The 19,399-nt window shown below is 40.7% G+C and overlaps 1 protein-coding gene and 2 pseudogenes across 1 annotated transcript in view; 2 read left to right on the top strand and 1 right to left on the bottom strand.

Moving 5' to 3' along the window:
- Positions 1-19,399, top strand: part of ASXL2 (ASXL transcriptional regulator 2) — a 146,070-nt gene that overhangs the window by 18,135 nt on the left and 108,536 nt on the right. Inside the window, exon 2 of the mRNA XM_024242310.3 lies at positions 16,642-16,724. Coding sequence (XP_024098078.1) covers positions 16,642-16,724 — 83 coding nt within the window. The remainder of the gene's footprint in view (positions 1-16,641; positions 16,725-19,399) is intronic.
- Positions 1,129-3,602, top strand: LOC129057732 (beta-enolase-like; annotated as a pseudogene).
- On the bottom strand, positions 4,760-4,860 carry LOC112132132 (U6 spliceosomal RNA; annotated as a pseudogene).

The raw sequence follows: 19,399 nt of genomic DNA on the forward strand, positions 1-19,399 counted from the left end.
GAACAGACATTGTATGATTTGTTTCTTTTAATTTGTTAAGGTGTGTTTTATGGCTCAGAATGTAGTCTATCTTGGTGAATATTCCATGTGAGCTTAAGAAAAGTCTGTTTACTTTGCAGAGTCTTCAGCTCCTCTCTGCGTTTTGTCCAGGTTGTATAGCTACATTCAGTGGGAGTGACAGGGTGGAATATGCTTAGTCCATTTTAAGAATTGGAACTCATCCCTATATTTTGTGGTATTTCTTTTGGAGAGATTGGAAATATGATTACTTGTAATTTGCTTCTTTGATATGTTGCTTTATTTAAGGTATATACCTATTTGTAATGCCACCAGCAATGTATGAAATCACTAGTTTTGCCACATAAGGGATATATTTTAAGGGTAACACTTTTTGCTTAAAAGTTGTAAGACAGCTTGGAAGTTCAGCTATAATTAAATAATATTGCCTTAAATGGTTAGAAAAGTATAAAATATAAGTAATTAAATATATATTTCAGTCTGAAGTTTTTCATGTAAAATTCAGGTTTCTTAGCTGGGTGTGGTGGTGTGTGCCTGCAGTCCCAGCTACTTGGGAGGCTAGGGTGGGAGAATCACTTGAGCCTAGCAATTCAAGACCAGTCTGGGTAACACAGCAAAACCCTATCACAAAAAGAAAAGGCCAGGCGCGGTGGCTCATACCTGTAATCCCAGCACTTAAGGAGGCCGAGGCAGGCAGATCACCTGAAGTCAGGAGTTCAAGACCAGCCTGGCCAACATGGTGAAACCCCGTCTCTACTAAAAATACAAAAATTAGTTGGATGTGGTGGCAGGCGCCTGTAATCCCAGCTACTCGGGAGGCTGAGACAGGAGAATCACTTGAACCCAGGAGACGGAGGTTCCAGTGAGCCGAGATCATACCACTGCACTCCAGCCTGGGCAACAAAGAGCAAAACTCCATCTCAAAAAAAAAAAAAAATTAGATTTCTACTTATGTTCACTTTATTTGTCACCATTTCTTCCCTTTGTCAATTTCCCTCTTTATATTAGGCTTTAAATTTTTTTTTTTTTTTTTGAGGCGGGGTCTCGCTCTGTCGCTAGGCTGGAGTGCAGTGGCGTGATCTCGGCTCACTGCAGCCTCCGCCTCCTGGGTTCAAGCAATTCTCCTGCCTCAGCCTCCTGAGTAGCTGGGAGTACAGGCATGTACTACCACGCCCAGCTAATTTTTGTATTTTTAGTAGAGATGAGGTTTTACCATGTTGGCCAGAATGGTCTCCATCTCTTGACCTCATGATCTGCCCGTCTCAGCCTCCCAAAGTGCTGGGATTACAGGCGTGAACCATTGCGCCTGTCCAAAAAAAAAAATTTTTTTTTTTTTGGAATGTAGACACAGTGGAGATGAGGAGGACATGGCGGCTATGGAGTAAAGGAAGGCACCCAACTAATATACCCTGGTTTGTGATGGAGAGGCCATTTTGTCATTTTGTTCTGAAACCTTTTCTGGTTTTCACTATATAGGATAAGAGATTTAGGCAGAGACCAAGGGAAATATTATAAATATTATCAATTTAAAAGAATCAGTTGTTTGTATCTGTAAGCTAATGCAGGGAGCAGTTCTTTGGTAATTGTCTTAGGTTTGCTTAGGGTAGGATCAGTTTGCAAACACTAAATCTCAGTGTCATATATGTGGAGATTCATTGTATTCAGCATAGAATGTAGTTAAATATTTATTGAGCACTTACTATATGCCAGGCACTGCTCTAGGATCTGTGGATGTAGCAGTGAACAAATGAGGAAAAATAAAATCCCTGCCTACAGAGCTGCTTGAACCCAGGAGGTAGAGATTGCAGTGAGTTGAGACTGTGCCACTGCACTCCAGCCTGGGTGACAGAGAGAGACTCTGTCTCAAAAAAATAAAATAAAATAAAATAAAGTAAAATAAAAATCCCTGCCTGCATGGAATTTAACAGATTTGTAGGTAGGGGTGAAAGATGGACAACATGGTAAATAAGTAAGTTACACTATATAGTATGTTAGTGGTAAGTGCTGTGGGGAAAGGGAAAGCTGGATGACTGGGGAATGCTGGGCTGGTTTTGAAGTAGTTCGTAATTTAAATAGGATAGTCACGGAATGCTTCACTGAGAAGTTGACATTTGACCAAACATATGAAGGCGGTGAAGCTTTGCATACATCCAGGAAAAGAGCATTCTACATGGGTGGAGTAGATGGTGCAAAGATTCTGAAGCAGGAGAGTGCCTGCCTTAGTCTAGGAATGATGAGGTAGCCAGTGTAGCTCCATGATTAATAGGAAGTTTATTCCACGAATGCAAAGCTACTTTGTTATTAGAAAATTATTGATTCATTAAATTACTAGGTCAATGATGAAAACTATATGTAGAGATGGGTACATATAGGTACAATCCTTGTCCCAGCTACCCAGACAAAGATTTTATTTCCTAGACTCTCTTGTGTCTAGATAGTGCCAAGTGACTATTTTTGCAGTAGAATGTGAGCAGAAGTAATACGTGTCACTTCCTAGCCAAGGTACTCAAGAATAGGGTGTGCTTTTTCTATGTGTTCTCTTTTCGGGTTGGATACAGAAAAACTCCATGGCTCACCACATGGCTCACCACATGGCTTACCACATATTGGAAAGAGCCTTGTTTTTTGAATTGCTTTATTGAGAAAAGCTGCCCATCTTCCCCCCCCCGCCCCCCCCCAAAAATCAAACTAACAGCCAATAACACAATGATGATAAATTGCTAGAGACAAGTATATGAAAAAATTAGACATGTGATGAAGAAACTTGCTATCATTACTGTTATTTGGCATTATTCTAGAACTTGTAGCCTATGTAGTATTAAAAATGAGGTATAGGACACTGTCCCAGCTGCCACCTAGACTCGTCTCCGTCAAGGACCCCTTTGACCAGAATGACTGGGCCACTTGGACCTCGTTCCTCTCAGGGGTGGACATCCAGATTGTGAGGGATGGCCTGACAGTCACCAACCCCAAGAGGATTGCCCAGTCCTTTGAGAAGAAGGCCTGCAGCTGTCTGCTGCTGAAGGTCAACCAGATTGGCTCGGTGACTGAATCGATCCAGGTATGCAAACTGGCTCACTCTAATGGCTGAGGGGTGATGGTGAGCCACCACTCTGGGGAGACTGAGGTCGTTTTCATTGCTGACCTTGTGGTGGGGCTCTGCACAGGACAGATCAACACTGGCACCCCCTACCCCTTAGAGCATCTGGCCAAATACAACCAACTCATTTGAGGATCGAGGAGGCTCTTGGGGACAAGGCTCTCTTTGCTGGATACAAGTTCCATAACCCGAAGGCCAAGTGAGAAGCTGGAGGCTCCAGGACTCCACTGGGCAGACCCAGGTCTTCCAGACCTGCTTCCTGAAATAAACACTGGTGTCAAAAAAAAAAAAAAAAAAAGTATAGGCCAGGTGCGCAGTGGCTCACACCTGTAATCCCAGCACTTTGGGAGGCTGAGGTGGGCGGATCACCTGAGGTTAGGAGTTTGAGACCACAGCCTGGCCGACATGGTGAAACCCCATCTCTAATAAAAATACAAAAATTAGCTGGGTGTGGTGGTATGCACCTGTAGTCCCAGCTACTTGGGAGGCTGAGGCAGGAGAATTGCTTGAAGCCAGGAGGTGGAGGTTGCAGTGAGCCAAGATTGCACCACTGCACTCCAGCCTGGCGACAAGGTGAGACTCCATCTCAAAAAACAAAAAACAAAAATTAGGTATGGTGGCGCATGCCTGTAATCCCAGCTGCTCGGGAGGCTGAGGCAGGGAATGGCGTGAATCTAGGAGGAAGAGGTTGCCATGAGCTGAGATCACGCCACTGCACTGCAGCCTGGCCGACAGAGCGAGACTCTGTCTCTAAATAAATAAATAAATAAATAAATGCATTATCAAGATTGTGTTTCTGTCTCTCTCTTTTTTTTTTTTTTTTTTTTTTTTTGAGACGGAGTCTTGCTCCGTCGCCCAGGCTGGAGTGCAGTGGCGTGATCTCAGCTCATGGCAACCTCTTCCTCCTAGATTCACGCCATTCCCTGCCTCAGCCTCACGAGTAGCTGGGACTACAGGCGCCCGCCACCACGCCCAGCTAATTTTTTGTATTTTTAGTAGAGACGGGGTCTCACCGTGTTAGCCAGGATGGTCTCGATCTGACCTCGTGATCTGCCCGCCTCGGCCTTCCAAAGTGCTGGTATTACAGGTGTGAGCCACTGTGCCTGGCCTTGTTTCTGTCTCTTTTTGTTTGGGGTGTTAATTTGATCCTCAAACTCTGTGTGGAGCAAGAAAGCTGTTAGCTTTAGCCTCACGTCATGGAGATTTAACTCCAGTGGTTGCTGGAGTGAACAAAGTTTTAATTTTTCTCTTATTCTCCCCTTTATCCTTGACTTGAGACTTCTTCCCATTAGTAAATTATTTACTGTGGTCAAGACAATGGGAAGTGCTAATTGGCTTTCATGTGTTACTGCTAGTGTTGCTTTCCACTGTATGGATTGAGAATGGAGTAGGGGATGGATCTCCAAAAGGAAATCAGGGCCTTTTCAGCAGAGAATGTTGAATAGTAGGTAAACTCCTAAAAGCAAATCTACCCTAGGCTTTATGGAGTCCATGGACCCACAGCAACTAACAGTAAAAATTATGCCTTTCTCTTAGAACAGTCTTTATAGCTGTCATTCTGGACCCTTAAAAAAGATTATGCATTGATAATGGGTTTGGGGAGAAAACGGCATTTTATTTTTTAAATTTTTATTATTTTTAAAAAATACAAAATACTTCATGAATTTGCATGTCATCCTTGTGCAGGGGCCATGCTGATCTTCTCTGCATGTTCTTAGTATGTGCGCTGCAGAAGGGAGCACAAAAATGGCATTTTAACAGGATAGCTTCATTACCAAAGGTATATGTGAGAATTATTTTTGAGGGGCCTTGGAATTGGACTAACTTAATCTTGTGGAGCTGATATATTGAGGATAGTAGAGTATAAGTTTTGGTAGAATAGTACAGCCGTATTTTGGATGACTTATTAGGAAATGCAGCTATAGTGGCTGCTTAGATATTTGTTCAAATCAACTATAGTAAAAAGATCGATTATTTTAAGAGGATCAGAAAGACATCTACAAATAATAAATTGTTTCCTTTTCCATAATTATACCTTTCTTTTACTTCTCTTAGGTGGATATCATAATTGTGATTTCCTTCTTGATCCAAGACTTTTTAGGGGTAGAGATGAAAAATGATTATAAGGGATTTTTTTTTATGGTTTTCTTGCCTTTTTTTTTTGAGACAGAGTCTCGCACTGTCGCCCAGGCTGGAGTGCAGTGGTGCAATTTCAGCTCACTGCAGCCTCCTCCTCCTAGGTTCAGACGATTCTCATGCCTCAGCCTCCCAAGTAGCTGGGACTACAAGCGCGTGCCACCACACCTGGGTAATTTTTGTACTTTTAGTAGACACTAGGTTTCACGATGTTGGCCAGGCTGGTCTCTTAACTCCTGACCTCAGGTGATCCGCCCACTGCTCTCTACCAAAGTGCTGGGATTACAGGTGTGAGCCACTGCACCCCGCCGCTTTTTTTGCATTTTAATCAGAAAGTAAGTTGGGACACTTTCTGGTTTTTGAGGTTTTCTTTTTCTTTGCTTTTTTTTTTTGAGATGAAGTTTCACTCTTGTTGCCCAGTCTGGAGTGCAATGGCGGGATCTCAGCTCACTGCAACCTCCGCCTCCCGGGTTCAAGCGATTCTCTTGCCTCAGCCTCCCAAGTAGCTGGGACTACAGGCGCCCACCGTCACTTTGGAACTTGATGAAAACTTTGGATCTTCTCCCCAGAAAAAGATATAAACACTAAATACTATATCTAATTCCAAAGGGGTTCATGGAATCCTGAAACCTGTTTATACTGTGGGCCTGAATTTAACACTCTGATCTAATGTCATGTTATTGATATTTGTGTATTTATTTCTAATCTTGTCTGTTTTTAAAATTTAATCAAAATCTTATTGTGTATTCAATTTTGCATTCATAAGCATTTCCTTATCTTTGGAAATGCTACTTAAAAGCATTTTTAATAACATAATATATTTTCAATTTAGGAATAATTTATTGGATTTCTCTTACGTTTTGGGTATTGTCTAATTTGAGGAGCACAAAGATAAAGAGTGCTGTGCTCTTTTTGCTCATGTACTAAGGATCTCTTTGGAAGGGGAGTTAAGTTACTTGATTATCTTAGTATTCGGTATTATTTAGATTATTTTTATAACTTTGTTAACAAATAATACTGCAGTAATACTTTTGTGCCTAGGCCTCATGTATTTCTATTACTTCGCTTTGATAGAAGAAGGTTACTGGGGAAAAGGGTGTCACTCTTTGAAAGGCTCTTGAAGTTAATACCAATTTTTTTTTTTCTTTTTTTGAGACAGGGTCTTACTCTGTCACCCAGGCTAGAGTGTAGTGGCACGATCTTGGCTCACTGCAATCTCTGCCTCCCGGGATCAAGCAATCCTCCCACTCAGCCTCTTGAGTAGCTGGGACCACAGGTGTGTGCCAGCTTGCCCAGCTAATTTTTATATTTTTATTTATTTATTTGAGACAAGAGTCTCACTCTGTCGCCGAGCCTGGAGTGCAGTGGCATGATCTCAGCTCACTGCAACCTCCACCTCCTGGGTTCAAGTGATTCTCCTGCCTCAGCTTCCCAAGTTGAGATTACAGACATGCACCACCACGCCCAGCTCATTTTTGTGTTTTTAGTAGAGACGGGGTTTTGCCGTGTTGGCCAGGCTGGTCTCGAACTCCTGACCTCAGGGAATCTGCCCGCCTTGGCCTTCCAAAGTGCTGAGATTACAGGCATGAGCTTAATTTTTATATTTTTAGTAGGGATAGGGTTTCACCATGTTTCCGAGGCTGGTCTCTAACTCCTGGGCTCAAAGCAATCCACCCCCCTCGGCCTCCCAAGAAGTGCTGGGATTACAGATGTGAGCCACTGCGCCTGGCCTGTTACCAAATTACTATCTATAAAGGTGTATCATTTTTACCCTTTCCACTGTTTAGTGTGTATGTGCCTGTCTTACTCAACTCTTGAAGAATTTAATATTACCATACCAGTTTAAAAATCTTTGCTATTTTGTTAAGTGGTAGATAAACTTTGAGGTATCTGTCAAAAGGAGTAGGGAAGGTATGTCAGATACAGAGTGGCATGAGTGAAGGTGGCATGCTGGCAGTGTGTGAGAGGCAGTGTCTGCCAGAGCTGAGAAGGTTCTTGAGGGATATGTGTGTTGTAGGACACTGAAAGTTTCTATTTGGATGTGTTTCTTAATGGCTTGTGCTCCACAGTAAGCCTGTTCTTGACATCAACTCCTCAAGACAGACGCTGGCAGCGGTCTCTTAAAATGGCTTACTGTAGAGGATTAGTGGAATAGGTCATAGTCTCTGCTGCAGTAGCTGGTTCCAAGGCCATATTAATATTCATCATCTCCCTCTGCCACTGCCTAGTCTAGATTTCCGTCACTCATGGCCAGACTGCAGCTGATCAAGGTTGCTTGCCTGAAGCCATCATTCTTGAGGAGTCTAAGCCCCTATTTCTCTTTTCCATATCGTGCCTTTGCCATATGCTGTACTTGCCTTTTATCGTTAGATGTGGAAGCACCGAGGATCACCTACTAGGTTAAGCTACAAATTGCTGTCACCTTCAGAGCCACCGAAATGGTTGGCTCTTCTTTTTGAGGAATTATAACAGGGTTCTGAGAGTTAGATTCTGCTGATGACAAGTTGGACAACTCAGCAGCAGCAGTGGCTCTTTTCATTAATTAGCTGACAAAACCTTAGGCAAGTTATTTAATTTCTCTGCACCTCAGTTTTCACATCTGAAAAAAATGGGCTGATAGTATCTACCTCATAGGTTTATTGTAAAGGTTAAATAAGCTAATATATCTAAATCACTTAGAATAGTGCTTGGCAGTTAAATGCTAGATAAGTATTAACTGTTAGTGTTATTAACTCTTCAGAGTTTGAAGAGAGTTTGGTTGAGAGCTTTTTTTCTTGAACTAGGGAGTGTATAACCTCCAGACTTTTTGAATAATTAAAAGAATCCAAGCTAGGAAAGACTAAACCCAAGTGACTTGATAGAGCTGTTCAGAATTGAGGGACCCCTAGGTAAACTATGCCCATGAGCTTACAAAGTCAGCTTCTGTAATCTTCTCTGTATATCTGTAGGTGCCTCTCTGTATAGATTTGGTATTTAAGTATTCTCAGCTACTTTTACACTCAAGTTTCTGTGCCCAAATCTGTAAATTTATTTGCATTTTCTCTCACCTTTTATCCTTTTTTTAAAAGAGGCATTTTTACTAGTGTCTGAAGCTAATCTTGCCACATATGTTCCTAATTCTATCAGCCAGCCATTAAGTGTTTTAGATCTGTCATATAATAGGCACTAGTAATACTAGATGAATAAGGCTGGGCATGGTGGCTCACACTTGTAGTCCTAGCTACTTGGGAGGCTGAGGCAGGAGGATTGCTTGAGCCCAGGAGTTCGAGGCTGCAGTGAGCTATGATCATGTACTCCAGCTATGAAACTGCACGCCACCTTGGGCGACAGAGTGAGTCCCTGTCTCAAAAACAAAAAACTGGTGCACTGTGATAAGCAGTACCGGGGATGTATAGGTGCTGCTATAGGAGCATAGCTGTTTTTGAAGCCATGGGAGGAGGAAAATGTCCAAGGAGAGTAGACACTGAGGAGAAAATAATCCTGAAGAAGACCAACATTAAAAGACTGTGGAGAATGAGGAAGTTGCTAGTAGAGAGGTAGAGTAGAGTGAACCATGAGAGTCTAGTGTGACAGAAGCTGAACAGAAAAGTGCATCTCAGGACACAGGTAGTGATCAATAGATAACTGCTAAACAGCCAGGTAAGGACTTTTTCCCTCTTTCCTCCAAAGGCTCTGTTAGATAACAGTTCTGTCTAAATACCATGTGTTCCTTGTTACTCTGATGTGTTGAGCTCCTGAACTCAGGTGAGTGTTTGTATAGTGAGTTTGGTAGCTGAGGGAAACCACATCCTCTGAATTCATTTTGTTCTTGAGTATCAAATCGGAACTAGTACCTCAAGCTCAGATAATGAGGGATTTGTCAAAAACTGTATGTGAAATTACTTGCCTCTCATGGTGGAAAGGGGGAAGATGGGATATGCAGGGATATTTGGGTCTCCCTCATCCTGGTTCAGTGAAACTTCATTTGACGAAACAATTATTCCTCAATTCCACATTTTCTGTTTCCTTTATTGTCCTAGAAAGAGTTGTTTTAATCCCTTATTACTACCTTTAGACTCCCAGTCAGTGCTAAATCCCCTCACGTCTGATTTCTTCCCTCTGCATTAAGTGGAATCCGAATTTACAAAGCTAAATTAAACATCCCTTTGTTGACAAATACAGGGGATACATTTCTGTTATCTCAGCTTCTAGGCAGCATTTGACATTGTTGACCACCTAAACCTTAGAATTTCTTTTCTGAAACTCCAGTGTTTTCTGGTTTTCTTCTTATCTCTCTGGTCATTTAGTTTATTTTCTAGTTTTTCTTCTCTGGCTCTTAAACGTTGATATATTGTTCTATAGCAGAAGCTCTCATCTGTTCTCACTCTGTATTGGCTGATCCGATTTACTGGTATGGCACAAGTTACCCTAATTAAAGCTTTTGGGCAGTAAATGAGCCTTATAACACTGATAGAACTTTATATAAAGATCACTGTGTTACTTATTTGGACATTTAAAATGTAGCAGTCATATAGATTATACAAAATTCAGACTCTGCACATCTGTATATCTGGAATGAACTCATAATGTAACAATAATTGAAATATTCCCGTTATTTAGGCTAGACTCAAACTTGAATCTTAGAGGCAACTCAGTTATTCTTGCGTGTTCAGAAAATATAATTTTTAAATCCTTTTTATTAACTGAATTGGGAATCTACAAGCTAAGAAGTAAATATATTAAGCACTCTTTAAAAATCTAGCTTTAAATCTATGTAGTGTTGATTTTAGTTATTCTGAGTGGTTATTCATATTGTCATAAAGTAGTTTCTAAAAACTGTACTTTAAAGTTCCATGAGCAGTTCAGTGGAATGAGGTTTTGTTTGATAAACACTGCCCTCCTGTGGTTAACGTAAGCTAACAGTTTTGCAAAACTACTGTAGTCTTTTCCACTTGTGGTAAGATAATGTAATGGTTCATACAGCATGTTTGCTCAGTAATATATGTGGCCAAGAAAGGGTTTTTTTCCCCTCATTCTCTCCCTCTTGGTTTTTTCCTAGTGTGTCTGCACATTTTTCTCATTTCTATCCATGCACATTTTCTTTCTTTTTTGGTAGGGGAGGCAGAGTCTCACTTTGTCACCAAGGCTGGAGTCCAGTGGCATGATCTCGGCTCATGGCAACTCCCACCTCCCAGGTTCAAGCGATTCTCGTGCCTCAGCCTCCCAAGTAGCTGGGATAACAGGCGTGTGCCACCACACCCAGCTAATTTTTGTATTTTTAGTAGAACCAGAGTTTGGTCATGTTGGCCACGCTGGTCATGACTGAGCCCGGCCCATGCACTTTTTCTTATGTGAATTATAAGAGTTGAATGTAAACGAATACAGAAAAAGTATTAAGCTATCAAAGGGAGGGAAGCTACATTTAAGTGTAAACATGCTTAAAGAAATAGAAAAGACCAGTCAGTTACAATACATAAAATTAATAAAAACTTTCATGGAAAATCAATAGTGATAGAAAGATGAAGAATAAACTGGAAGAAAGGGTTTGTAGTAAATGTGACAGTAAATGTTTCAATATATTTAATGTAAATTAGAGAGCTCTCACAAATGGTATATAAGTGGACAATAGCCAATGAATAGCTAATTCACAAGTGAGGAAATACAGTAATTATAGCACAAAAATATATTTAAATCCATAATGCTACTTTATATAAATGATACTCATAATATTAATAGTGGTATTTGAAACAGAAACCCATGCCAGATAACTAGCTAATTATTCTGAAAATAGTAAATACAAAAATAAGTTATTTATCCTGCCCTTTTCTTTTTTTTTTTTTTTTTTTTTTTTTTTTTTGGAGAAGGAGTTTTGCTCTTGTCGCCCAGGCGGCAGTGCAGTGGTGCAATCTTGGCTCACTGCAACTTTCGCCTCCCGTGTTCAAGTGATTCTCCTGCCTCAGCCTTCAGAGTAGCTGGGATTACAGACATGCGCCCCCACACCTGGCTAATTTTTGTGTTTTTAGTAGAGATGAGGTTTCACCATGTTGGCCAGGCTGGTCTCGAACTCCTGACCTCAGGTGATCCACCCGCCTTGGCCTGCTGGGATTACAGGCGTGAGCCACCACATGCAGCCTTATCCTGCTTTTTAAATATGAATTGTACCTCGGGTAACCAAATAGTGGAAAGCATCTATTTTTAGAAGGACTCTGGCTTATAAATGAAAAAGGAACGATGGACTAGCAGCACTTTCCAGCCCCTAAATAAAATGATGGAGGGTAGTGATCATCGGTGGCTGCTAAAACAATTAGATTGAAATGCTGATGGGAAACTTTATAATAAGTGGATCAGATAGACCACATCTATCCCATTGATATATCTTAGCATCTCAAAAAAGAGATCATAGATATTTTGTGTGTTCTGATGTGGTGTGGTAGGAAGTATACCATAAGCCTATGAAGTTTTCTTGCTAAAATAAAATCTGAATCTGAGCAAGCCTCTAGGTTTCGATTCTAATTTTCAGGAAATGCAAGAGACAGAGGACCATACAATTAGCAAAATACAGAATGTGTATAAGTACAATACAGTTTACTAGTTTTTTTCTGTAAATAAATTGGAAGAAAAAGTGAGAGAAACCCGTAGGTTAAAAGATACTTCAAGACATGTGTTAGCCAAATGCAGTATATGTGGGTCTATTGATTTGAACAAACCAACTGTTTAAAAAAAGTGGTTTTTCCCTGTAAATTTGGGATATTGACTAAATAATTTGATATTAAGGAATTATAGTCATTTTCTGAGGTGTAAAAAAAAAATTTTAAGTCCTTGTTGTCAGAGATACATACTACAATAATAATGAATGAAATGTCTGAGGCTTGCTTCAGAATAACCCAGTTTGTGGACGGAGGGTGGCTGAAGGTATGGAGGAAACAAGATAGGCCATGTGTTGATAATTGTTGAAAATGGGTGATGGTTATGTGGTGGTTCATTGTAATGTTCTCTCTCATTTGGTGAATGTTTTTAGATTTCCATAATAAAAAGTTTTAAAAGTGTAATATTTAAGTCTTTAATTGAAAAACATTTTTCTTTCTCCCCCAAACTATAGCTTTAAGTAGTCTGAAAAAATTTAGTGTAATACTTTTCTAAATTAAAACTAATTCTAGGCCAGGCATGGTAGCTCACACCTGTAATCCTGGCACTTTGGGAGGCTGAGGCAGGTGGAATTGAGACCAGCCTGGACAACATGGCAAAACCCCATCTCTACAAAAAGTACAAAAACCCAGGAGTTCGAGACCGGCCTGGGCAACATGGCAAAACCCTGTCTCTACAAAACAATACAAAAATTAGCCAGGTGTGGTGGCACATGCCTATAGTCCTAGCTACTCAGGAGACTGAGGTGGGAGGATAGCTTGAGCCTGGGAGGCGGAGGTTGCAGTGAGCTGTGATTGCACCACTGCACTCCAGCCTGGGCAATACAGTGAGACCCTGTCTCAAAAAAAACAACAAAAAAAAATTTTTTTTTTTTTTTTTGAATCAGAGTCTTGCTCTTTCATCCAGGCTAGAGTACAGGGGCACTGTCTCGGCTCACTGCAGCCTCTGCCTCCTGGGTTCAAGTGATTCTTGAATTCTTGAACCAGCCTCCTGAGTAACTGGGATTACAGGCGCCCACCCACCACCACACCCAGCTAACTTTTTGTGTGTGTTTTTAGCAGAGGCAGGGTTTCTCCATGTTGGCCAGGCTGGTCTTGAACTTCTGGCCTCAAGTGATCTGCCCTCCTTGGCCTCCCAAAGTGCTGGGATTACAGGTGTGAGTCACTGTACCTGGCCTAAAAAAAAACAAATTCTAAATGCCTAGCATTTAAAGGAACCTGTGATAAACATTTTTTTAAAAGAAAATAAATATTCCATATATATATATATATGTAAAATTTTTTTTTTTTTTTTGAGACGGAGTTTCGCTCTTGTCATCCAGGTTGGAGTGCAGTGGTGTGATCTCGGCTCACTGCAACCTCCACCTCCTGGTCCAAGCGGTTTTCCTGCCTCAGCCTCCGTAGTAGCTGGGACTACAGGCACCTGCCACCATGCCCAGTTAATTTTTGTATTTTTAGTAGAGACAGTGTTTCACCACGTTGGCCAGGCTGATCTTGAACTCTTGACTTCAGGTGATCTGCCTGCCTTGGCCTCCGAAAGTACTGGGATTACAGGCCTAAGTCACCATGCCCGGCCTCCTTAAGTAGTTTTAACCAACTGGTTTACTGTGTTTGATTAAAGTACAGAACATCTTGGAAATCAGTGAAATCCTTACTAAAAAGACATAATTTTTGGTCTCCACTTCTATTTATTTATTTGTTTGTTTGTTTGTTTATTTTTGAGACGGAGTCTTGCTCTTGTCGCCCAGGCTGGAGTGCAGTGGCCCAGTCTCGGCTCACTGCAAGCTCCGCTTCCAGGGTTCACGCCATTTCCCTGCCTCAGCCTCCCGAGTAGCTGGGACTACAGGCCCCCGCCACCATGCCCGGCTAATTTTTTTGTATTTTTAGTAGAGACGGGGTTTTACCATGTTAGCCAGGATGGTCTCGATCTCCTGACCTTGTGATCCACCCATCTTGGCCTCCCAAAGTGCTGGGATTACAGTTGTGAGCCACCGCGCCCAGCCGGTCTCCACTTCTAATAGCTTAACGTCTTATGATGTTTAAAACCCATTAAAATATTAAAATAACTTAATTCCTTGTTTTGCAGAATACATTAGAAAATATTAATTTTTACCATTACCATGGATAATATAAATATTTTCAGTTCTGAGTGTGGCTCATTCTGATAATGATTTAATAGTCCCCTTTCAGTTAAGATTTGATATGCCAGAGAAATGACACTCTAGAAATATTTATTAATTTCAGTTTTCTAGCTCCTTGGATAGATGTATGTGTGCATACGTAGCCATTTCATGGTGTTTATTATTGCCATGTTTTTGCCATTTAAATTGGCAGGAAAAAACCCACATTAAAATGTATTATATTTGATTGCTAGTAAAGTCAAATATTGTATTTCATTTGCTTCATAAATTTTTATAGGATATTGAATATGTACACAAAAGTGGACAATAATATAGTGAATATCTTTGTGTTTGTCATTTACCTTCTATAATTATCAATTTATGGCCAATCTTGCTATATTTAAACCTGCAACTTCTTGTATATTTTTTGAAGTCCCAGACATCATATGATTTCATCCATAAGTACTTCAGTGTGCAAATGCTTTTTCATATGGTTATTATCCAGTTATATTAACCCTTTTGTGAACTATTTGTCCAGGTCCATGGTGTATTTTTGTTTATTTTCAGTACTTTAATACATTTTTAGTATATAGACAATAAATAAATAAAAGTTTTCTGTATGGGCCTTAATTTGGATGAAGGCAGTAAGTTTAACTTTGGACATCTGAAGTTTGAAATACATATGGGATATCCAACTTTTACAGGTTTTTAATAGTTTTTTAACAGACTGCCGCTTCATTCATCAAAATGTGAGTGATTGGTGAAAGCTTGGTGTGGTTAATGTTATTCAGGGAAATTTTGGTGGAGTGAAAAGTAAAAGGGATAAATGGATGTTTATAAAATATTTGAGGGATGGGCATAGAAAAAGACATCTACAAAGAAAACAGAAAAATATTTTGGAGAAAAAGAAAAGTCTAGGAGGTGATGTCTGCGAAGGGAACAGTTTAATAATGTCAGATGTAGCAGACAGATCAAGGAAGATGATACACAGAAATATGTGTTGGATTTTATGACTGACCAAATGAGAAAATAGTTACAAACACAGGACACAGAGTGTTATAGTGGTGCAAGACTTGGATTTGAATTTTGGCGCAACTTATCTTGCTGTATTATGTTTGGAAATATTACTGGTTATTGTATTTTTGTTTCATATATAAATGTAAGTGTAAACAACAAAATAAAACGTATATGAAATATACATACATATCTGTTGAGACTCTTAGCTATTTGTTTCAAGAATATTCACCAGACATCTTGAAGCATAGTTATAATAGCTACTTTTGTCTGATAATTCCAACATCTGTGTCACATTGGGTTTATTGTTGTATATAGCTTGTCTTTTCTCTTGTGAGTTGCTGATTTCCTTACTCTTCCTGTGTTGAGTAAGTTTGAATTGTATATTAGACATTATTTCTATTTTTGAGACAGGCTCTGTTGCCCAGGCTGTAGTGCAGGGGCACAATCGCGACTTACTGCAACCTCTGCCTCCCAGGTTCAAGCTATTCTCACATCTCAGCCTCCCGAGTAGCTAAAATTACAGGCGAGCACCACCATCCCCTGCAATTTTTTTTTTCTTTTTTTGAGATGGAGTCTCGCTCCGTTGCCCAGGATGGAGTGCAGTGGCATGATCTCAGCTCACTGCAACCTCTGTCTCCCAGGTTCAAGTGATTCTCCTGCCTCAGCCTCCTGAGTAGCTGGGATTACAGGCATTCGCCACCATGCCTGAGTAATTTTTTATTTTTAGTGGAGATGGGGTTTCACCATATTGGCCAGGCTGGTCTTGAACTCCTGACCTCAAGAGTCATCTGTCCGCCTTGGCCTCCCAAAGTGCCGAGATTACAGGCATGAACCACTGTGCCTGGCCGAGATGAATCATGGGAATTCCTCCCATGCTTGTAGGACCCCTTGCAAGGTTAGCCACTGCTGGTATTACCACAGCTGCTCCCATGGGATTGCCTGGGGCAAGGGCAGAGAAAAAGAAAAGGGGGGAAAAACCCAGATAATTTTCTCTCCCTCTATCCAACCTTTAGAAATGCCCTCTTTACTATGCCTGAGACCAAAAAATATTTTTCTCTTGGAGTACTTTCTGCCTGCACTTAGTCTGCAGTTCCGGGTTTTGGGCTGCCTTTGAGTCCAGGCTCAGGGGAGCTACCAGAGGGAAACAAAATCAGGAAGCTCACTGCTGGACTAGTGTGGTACTCCTAGTTATGCTTTCCTCCCCAGGCCACCTGCTACCATTTTCGGAGTCCTCAAATAGCTGCTTCATGCATTCTGTCCAGGTTTTTAGTTGCATTCAGTGGGAGAGACAGAATGGACTTTGCCTACTCTGTCTTTACCAGATTTTATTATAATCATATTGTTTACTTGTTTTGGTTAAGAATTTGTTGTGCACGTGTGATTTACTAGGCTTTGCTATACATTTACCAGGAAATGGATAATCTTAATGTGCTTGCAGTAGGTCACAGGTAGTGAAGGGATGTGGGGATGGAGGTAGAAAGTAAACAATTGCATATGTATTAGTAGTGAATAATTGGGTTATTAATTTTAGCTTTTAAGACATAATTATAAGAAATATAATTATATATAGAATTATAATAATAACTTGAAATAATAAATAATTTATTATTCTATACTTGTTTTTCAGGTCTTAGAAAAATACCCCAATACACCCATGAGTCATAAAGAAATTCTTCAAGTTATCCAGAGAGAAGGACTAAAAGAAATCAGGTGAGTTATTTAAATATTATTAGTAATAATTATAATACTTGATCAGAGTATTTGGTAGTATATAATAGTATACTTTAGTCCTGAAGATTAATTACTTAATAATAAATGCTTTGTTCTGATCAGCTGTCAGATCTTTGGCATTTTTTAAGTCATTACATAGATTTAAAACCAGAAGTAAGTTCAATTCTTAGTTCACGCCATTCTCCTGCCTTAGCCTCCCGAGTAGCTGGGACTACAGGCACCTGCCACCACGCCTGGCTGATGCTTTTTGTATTTGTATTAGAGACGTGGTTTCACCGTGTTAGCCAAGATGGTCTTGATCGCCTGACCTTGTGATCCGCCCGCCTTGGCCTCCCAAAGTGCTGGGATTACAGGCGTGAGCCACCGTGCCCAGCCAAAAAAAAAATTAGCCAGGCGTGGTGACGCGTGCGTGTAATCCCAGCTACTTGGATGGCTGATGCAGGAGAATAGCTGGAACCCAGGAGGTGGAGGTTGCAGTGAGCTGAGATTGCACCAGTGCACTGCAGCCTGGGCAACAGAGCGAGACTCCGTCTCAAAAAAAAAAAAAAATACATATATACACATACACACGCACACATACATACATAGATATAGATATATACATCTATTTATCTATCTATATATATACACACATTTGAAGAATTAGCTTTTAAAAGTACCTTTTGTGGGCTGGGCGTAGTGGCTCATGCCTGTAATCCCAGCACTTTGGGAGGCCGAGGCAGGCAGATCACTTGAGGCCAGGAGGTCTTAATGTCAGTATCATCCAGCTGTAACATAGTAAGGCTCTGGGACTTTAAACTTACCATGATCATTTCTAGGGAGCAAGCAGGAATAGTAAATAAATAAAGATTATTAAAAACAAACAAAAACAGCAGGAAAAAATGGAAGAGTTTTTTTTTTCAAAAGGTAGTAAAGTATGTGAATCATCAGATAGCTTCTGGTTTACATAGTGACAATTGAAAGTAGCTTTTCCTGGTTAAACTATGTTGTGGTAATGCAGTTACAGCACAACAAAGCAGTACATGCTGACCACCCTTAGCGGGGAATGTGCTTTTGCTTAGCTGTTGGACAGTTAAGTCTTTTAGGTCTCCATTTGGATACATCTTTTTCAGAGATAATTTTGGTTGACTTACTGGTCTTGATCATATCTTCCTATTTTAGTTTGTTGTAGTGTTGTGTGTTCTTTTCTTTTTCTTTTCTTTTTTTTTTTTTTGAGACAGAGTTTCACTCTTGTCTCCCTGGCTGGAGTGCAGTGGTGCAATCTCCGCTCATTGCAGCCTCTTTCTCCCGGGTTCAAGTGATTGTCCTACCTCAGCCTCCTGAGTAGCTGGGTCTACAGGCATGTGCCACCATGCCTGGCTAATTTTTTTTTTTTTTTTTTTTTGAGACAGAGTCTCTCTCTGTCCTCCAGGCTGGAGTGCAGTGACGCTATCTTGGCTCACTGCAAGCTCTGCCTCCCGGGTTCACGCCATTCTCCTGCCTCAGCCTCCCGAGTAGCTGGGACTACAGGTGCCTGCCACCACACCCGGCTAATTTTTTGTATTTTTAGTAGAGATGGGGTTTCACTCTGTTAGCCAGGATGGTCTCGATCTCCTGACCTCGTGATCCACCCTCCTCGGCCTCCCAAAGCTAATTTTTGTATTTTTAGTAGAGACAGGGTTCACCAAGTTGGCCAGACTGGTCTCGAACTCCTGACCTCAAATGATCTGCCCTCCTCGGCCTCCCAAAGTGCAGGGATTACAGGCATGAGCCACCATGCCTGGCATGTTCTGTGTTCTTCATAGCACTAAGGTTTGAAATTATATATGTTTGTGGTTATAAAAAAATCATACAATTTCTCTGTACCTTACGTTAAGGTAGCTCCAGAGGCAGTGACATTATCTTTCCCCACTCCTCAGCATATGATGCATAACAAGTATTTAAAACCTACTTGTTAATGAATATATGAGGTATTATTAGTGGGAAGATCATATTCATATATAATTATAGATTATTCTTTTGCTGCCGTGATGTGTCAAATGGTAGTCTTTTTTCTCTGAGACAGGGTCTCACTCTGTCACCCAGGCTGGAGTGCAGTGGTACAGTTTCAGCTTACTGCAGCCTTGTCCTTTTGGGATCAAGCAGTCCCATGACCTCAGCCTCCTGAGTAGCTGGGATGAGAGGTGCATGTGCCACCATGCCCAGCTAATTTTCGTATTTTTTGTAGAGGCAAGGGTTTCGCCATGTTGCCTAGGCCGGTCTTGAACTCGTGGACTCAGGTGATCCTCCTGCCTTGGCCTCCCAAAGTGCTGGGATTACAGGCGTGAGCCACCATGCCCAGCTGGGTAGTCTTATACTCTTAAAAGTTTTTAGAAAGATTACAGAATAAAACACGTACTATGCTTCTCAAAGATGTGTGACTACTTACTGTTTTATTTTCATTCCTCGGACCTCAATACATGACTTTGAGCTCTTCTCCCTTTATATTTTTCCTTTGGCTCCCACATTTTGAAGAATTTTGCCTAGATTATTCAATACCATTTTTGTTTGATTTTAAAATTTATTAAAGTGGTAACAACTGAAATATTTATGAACAGATTAATGAATAAACAAAATAAGATATATGCATACAATGGAATATTATTCAGTCTTAAGAAGATATAAAATTCTGATAC

This window comes from Pongo abelii, chromosome 12 (genome assembly GCF_028885655.2).
Source record: "Pongo abelii isolate AG06213 chromosome 12, NHGRI_mPonAbe1-v2.0_pri, whole genome shotgun sequence".
Classification (NCBI taxonomy): Eukaryota; Metazoa; Chordata; class Mammalia; order Primates; family Hominidae; genus Pongo; species Pongo abelii.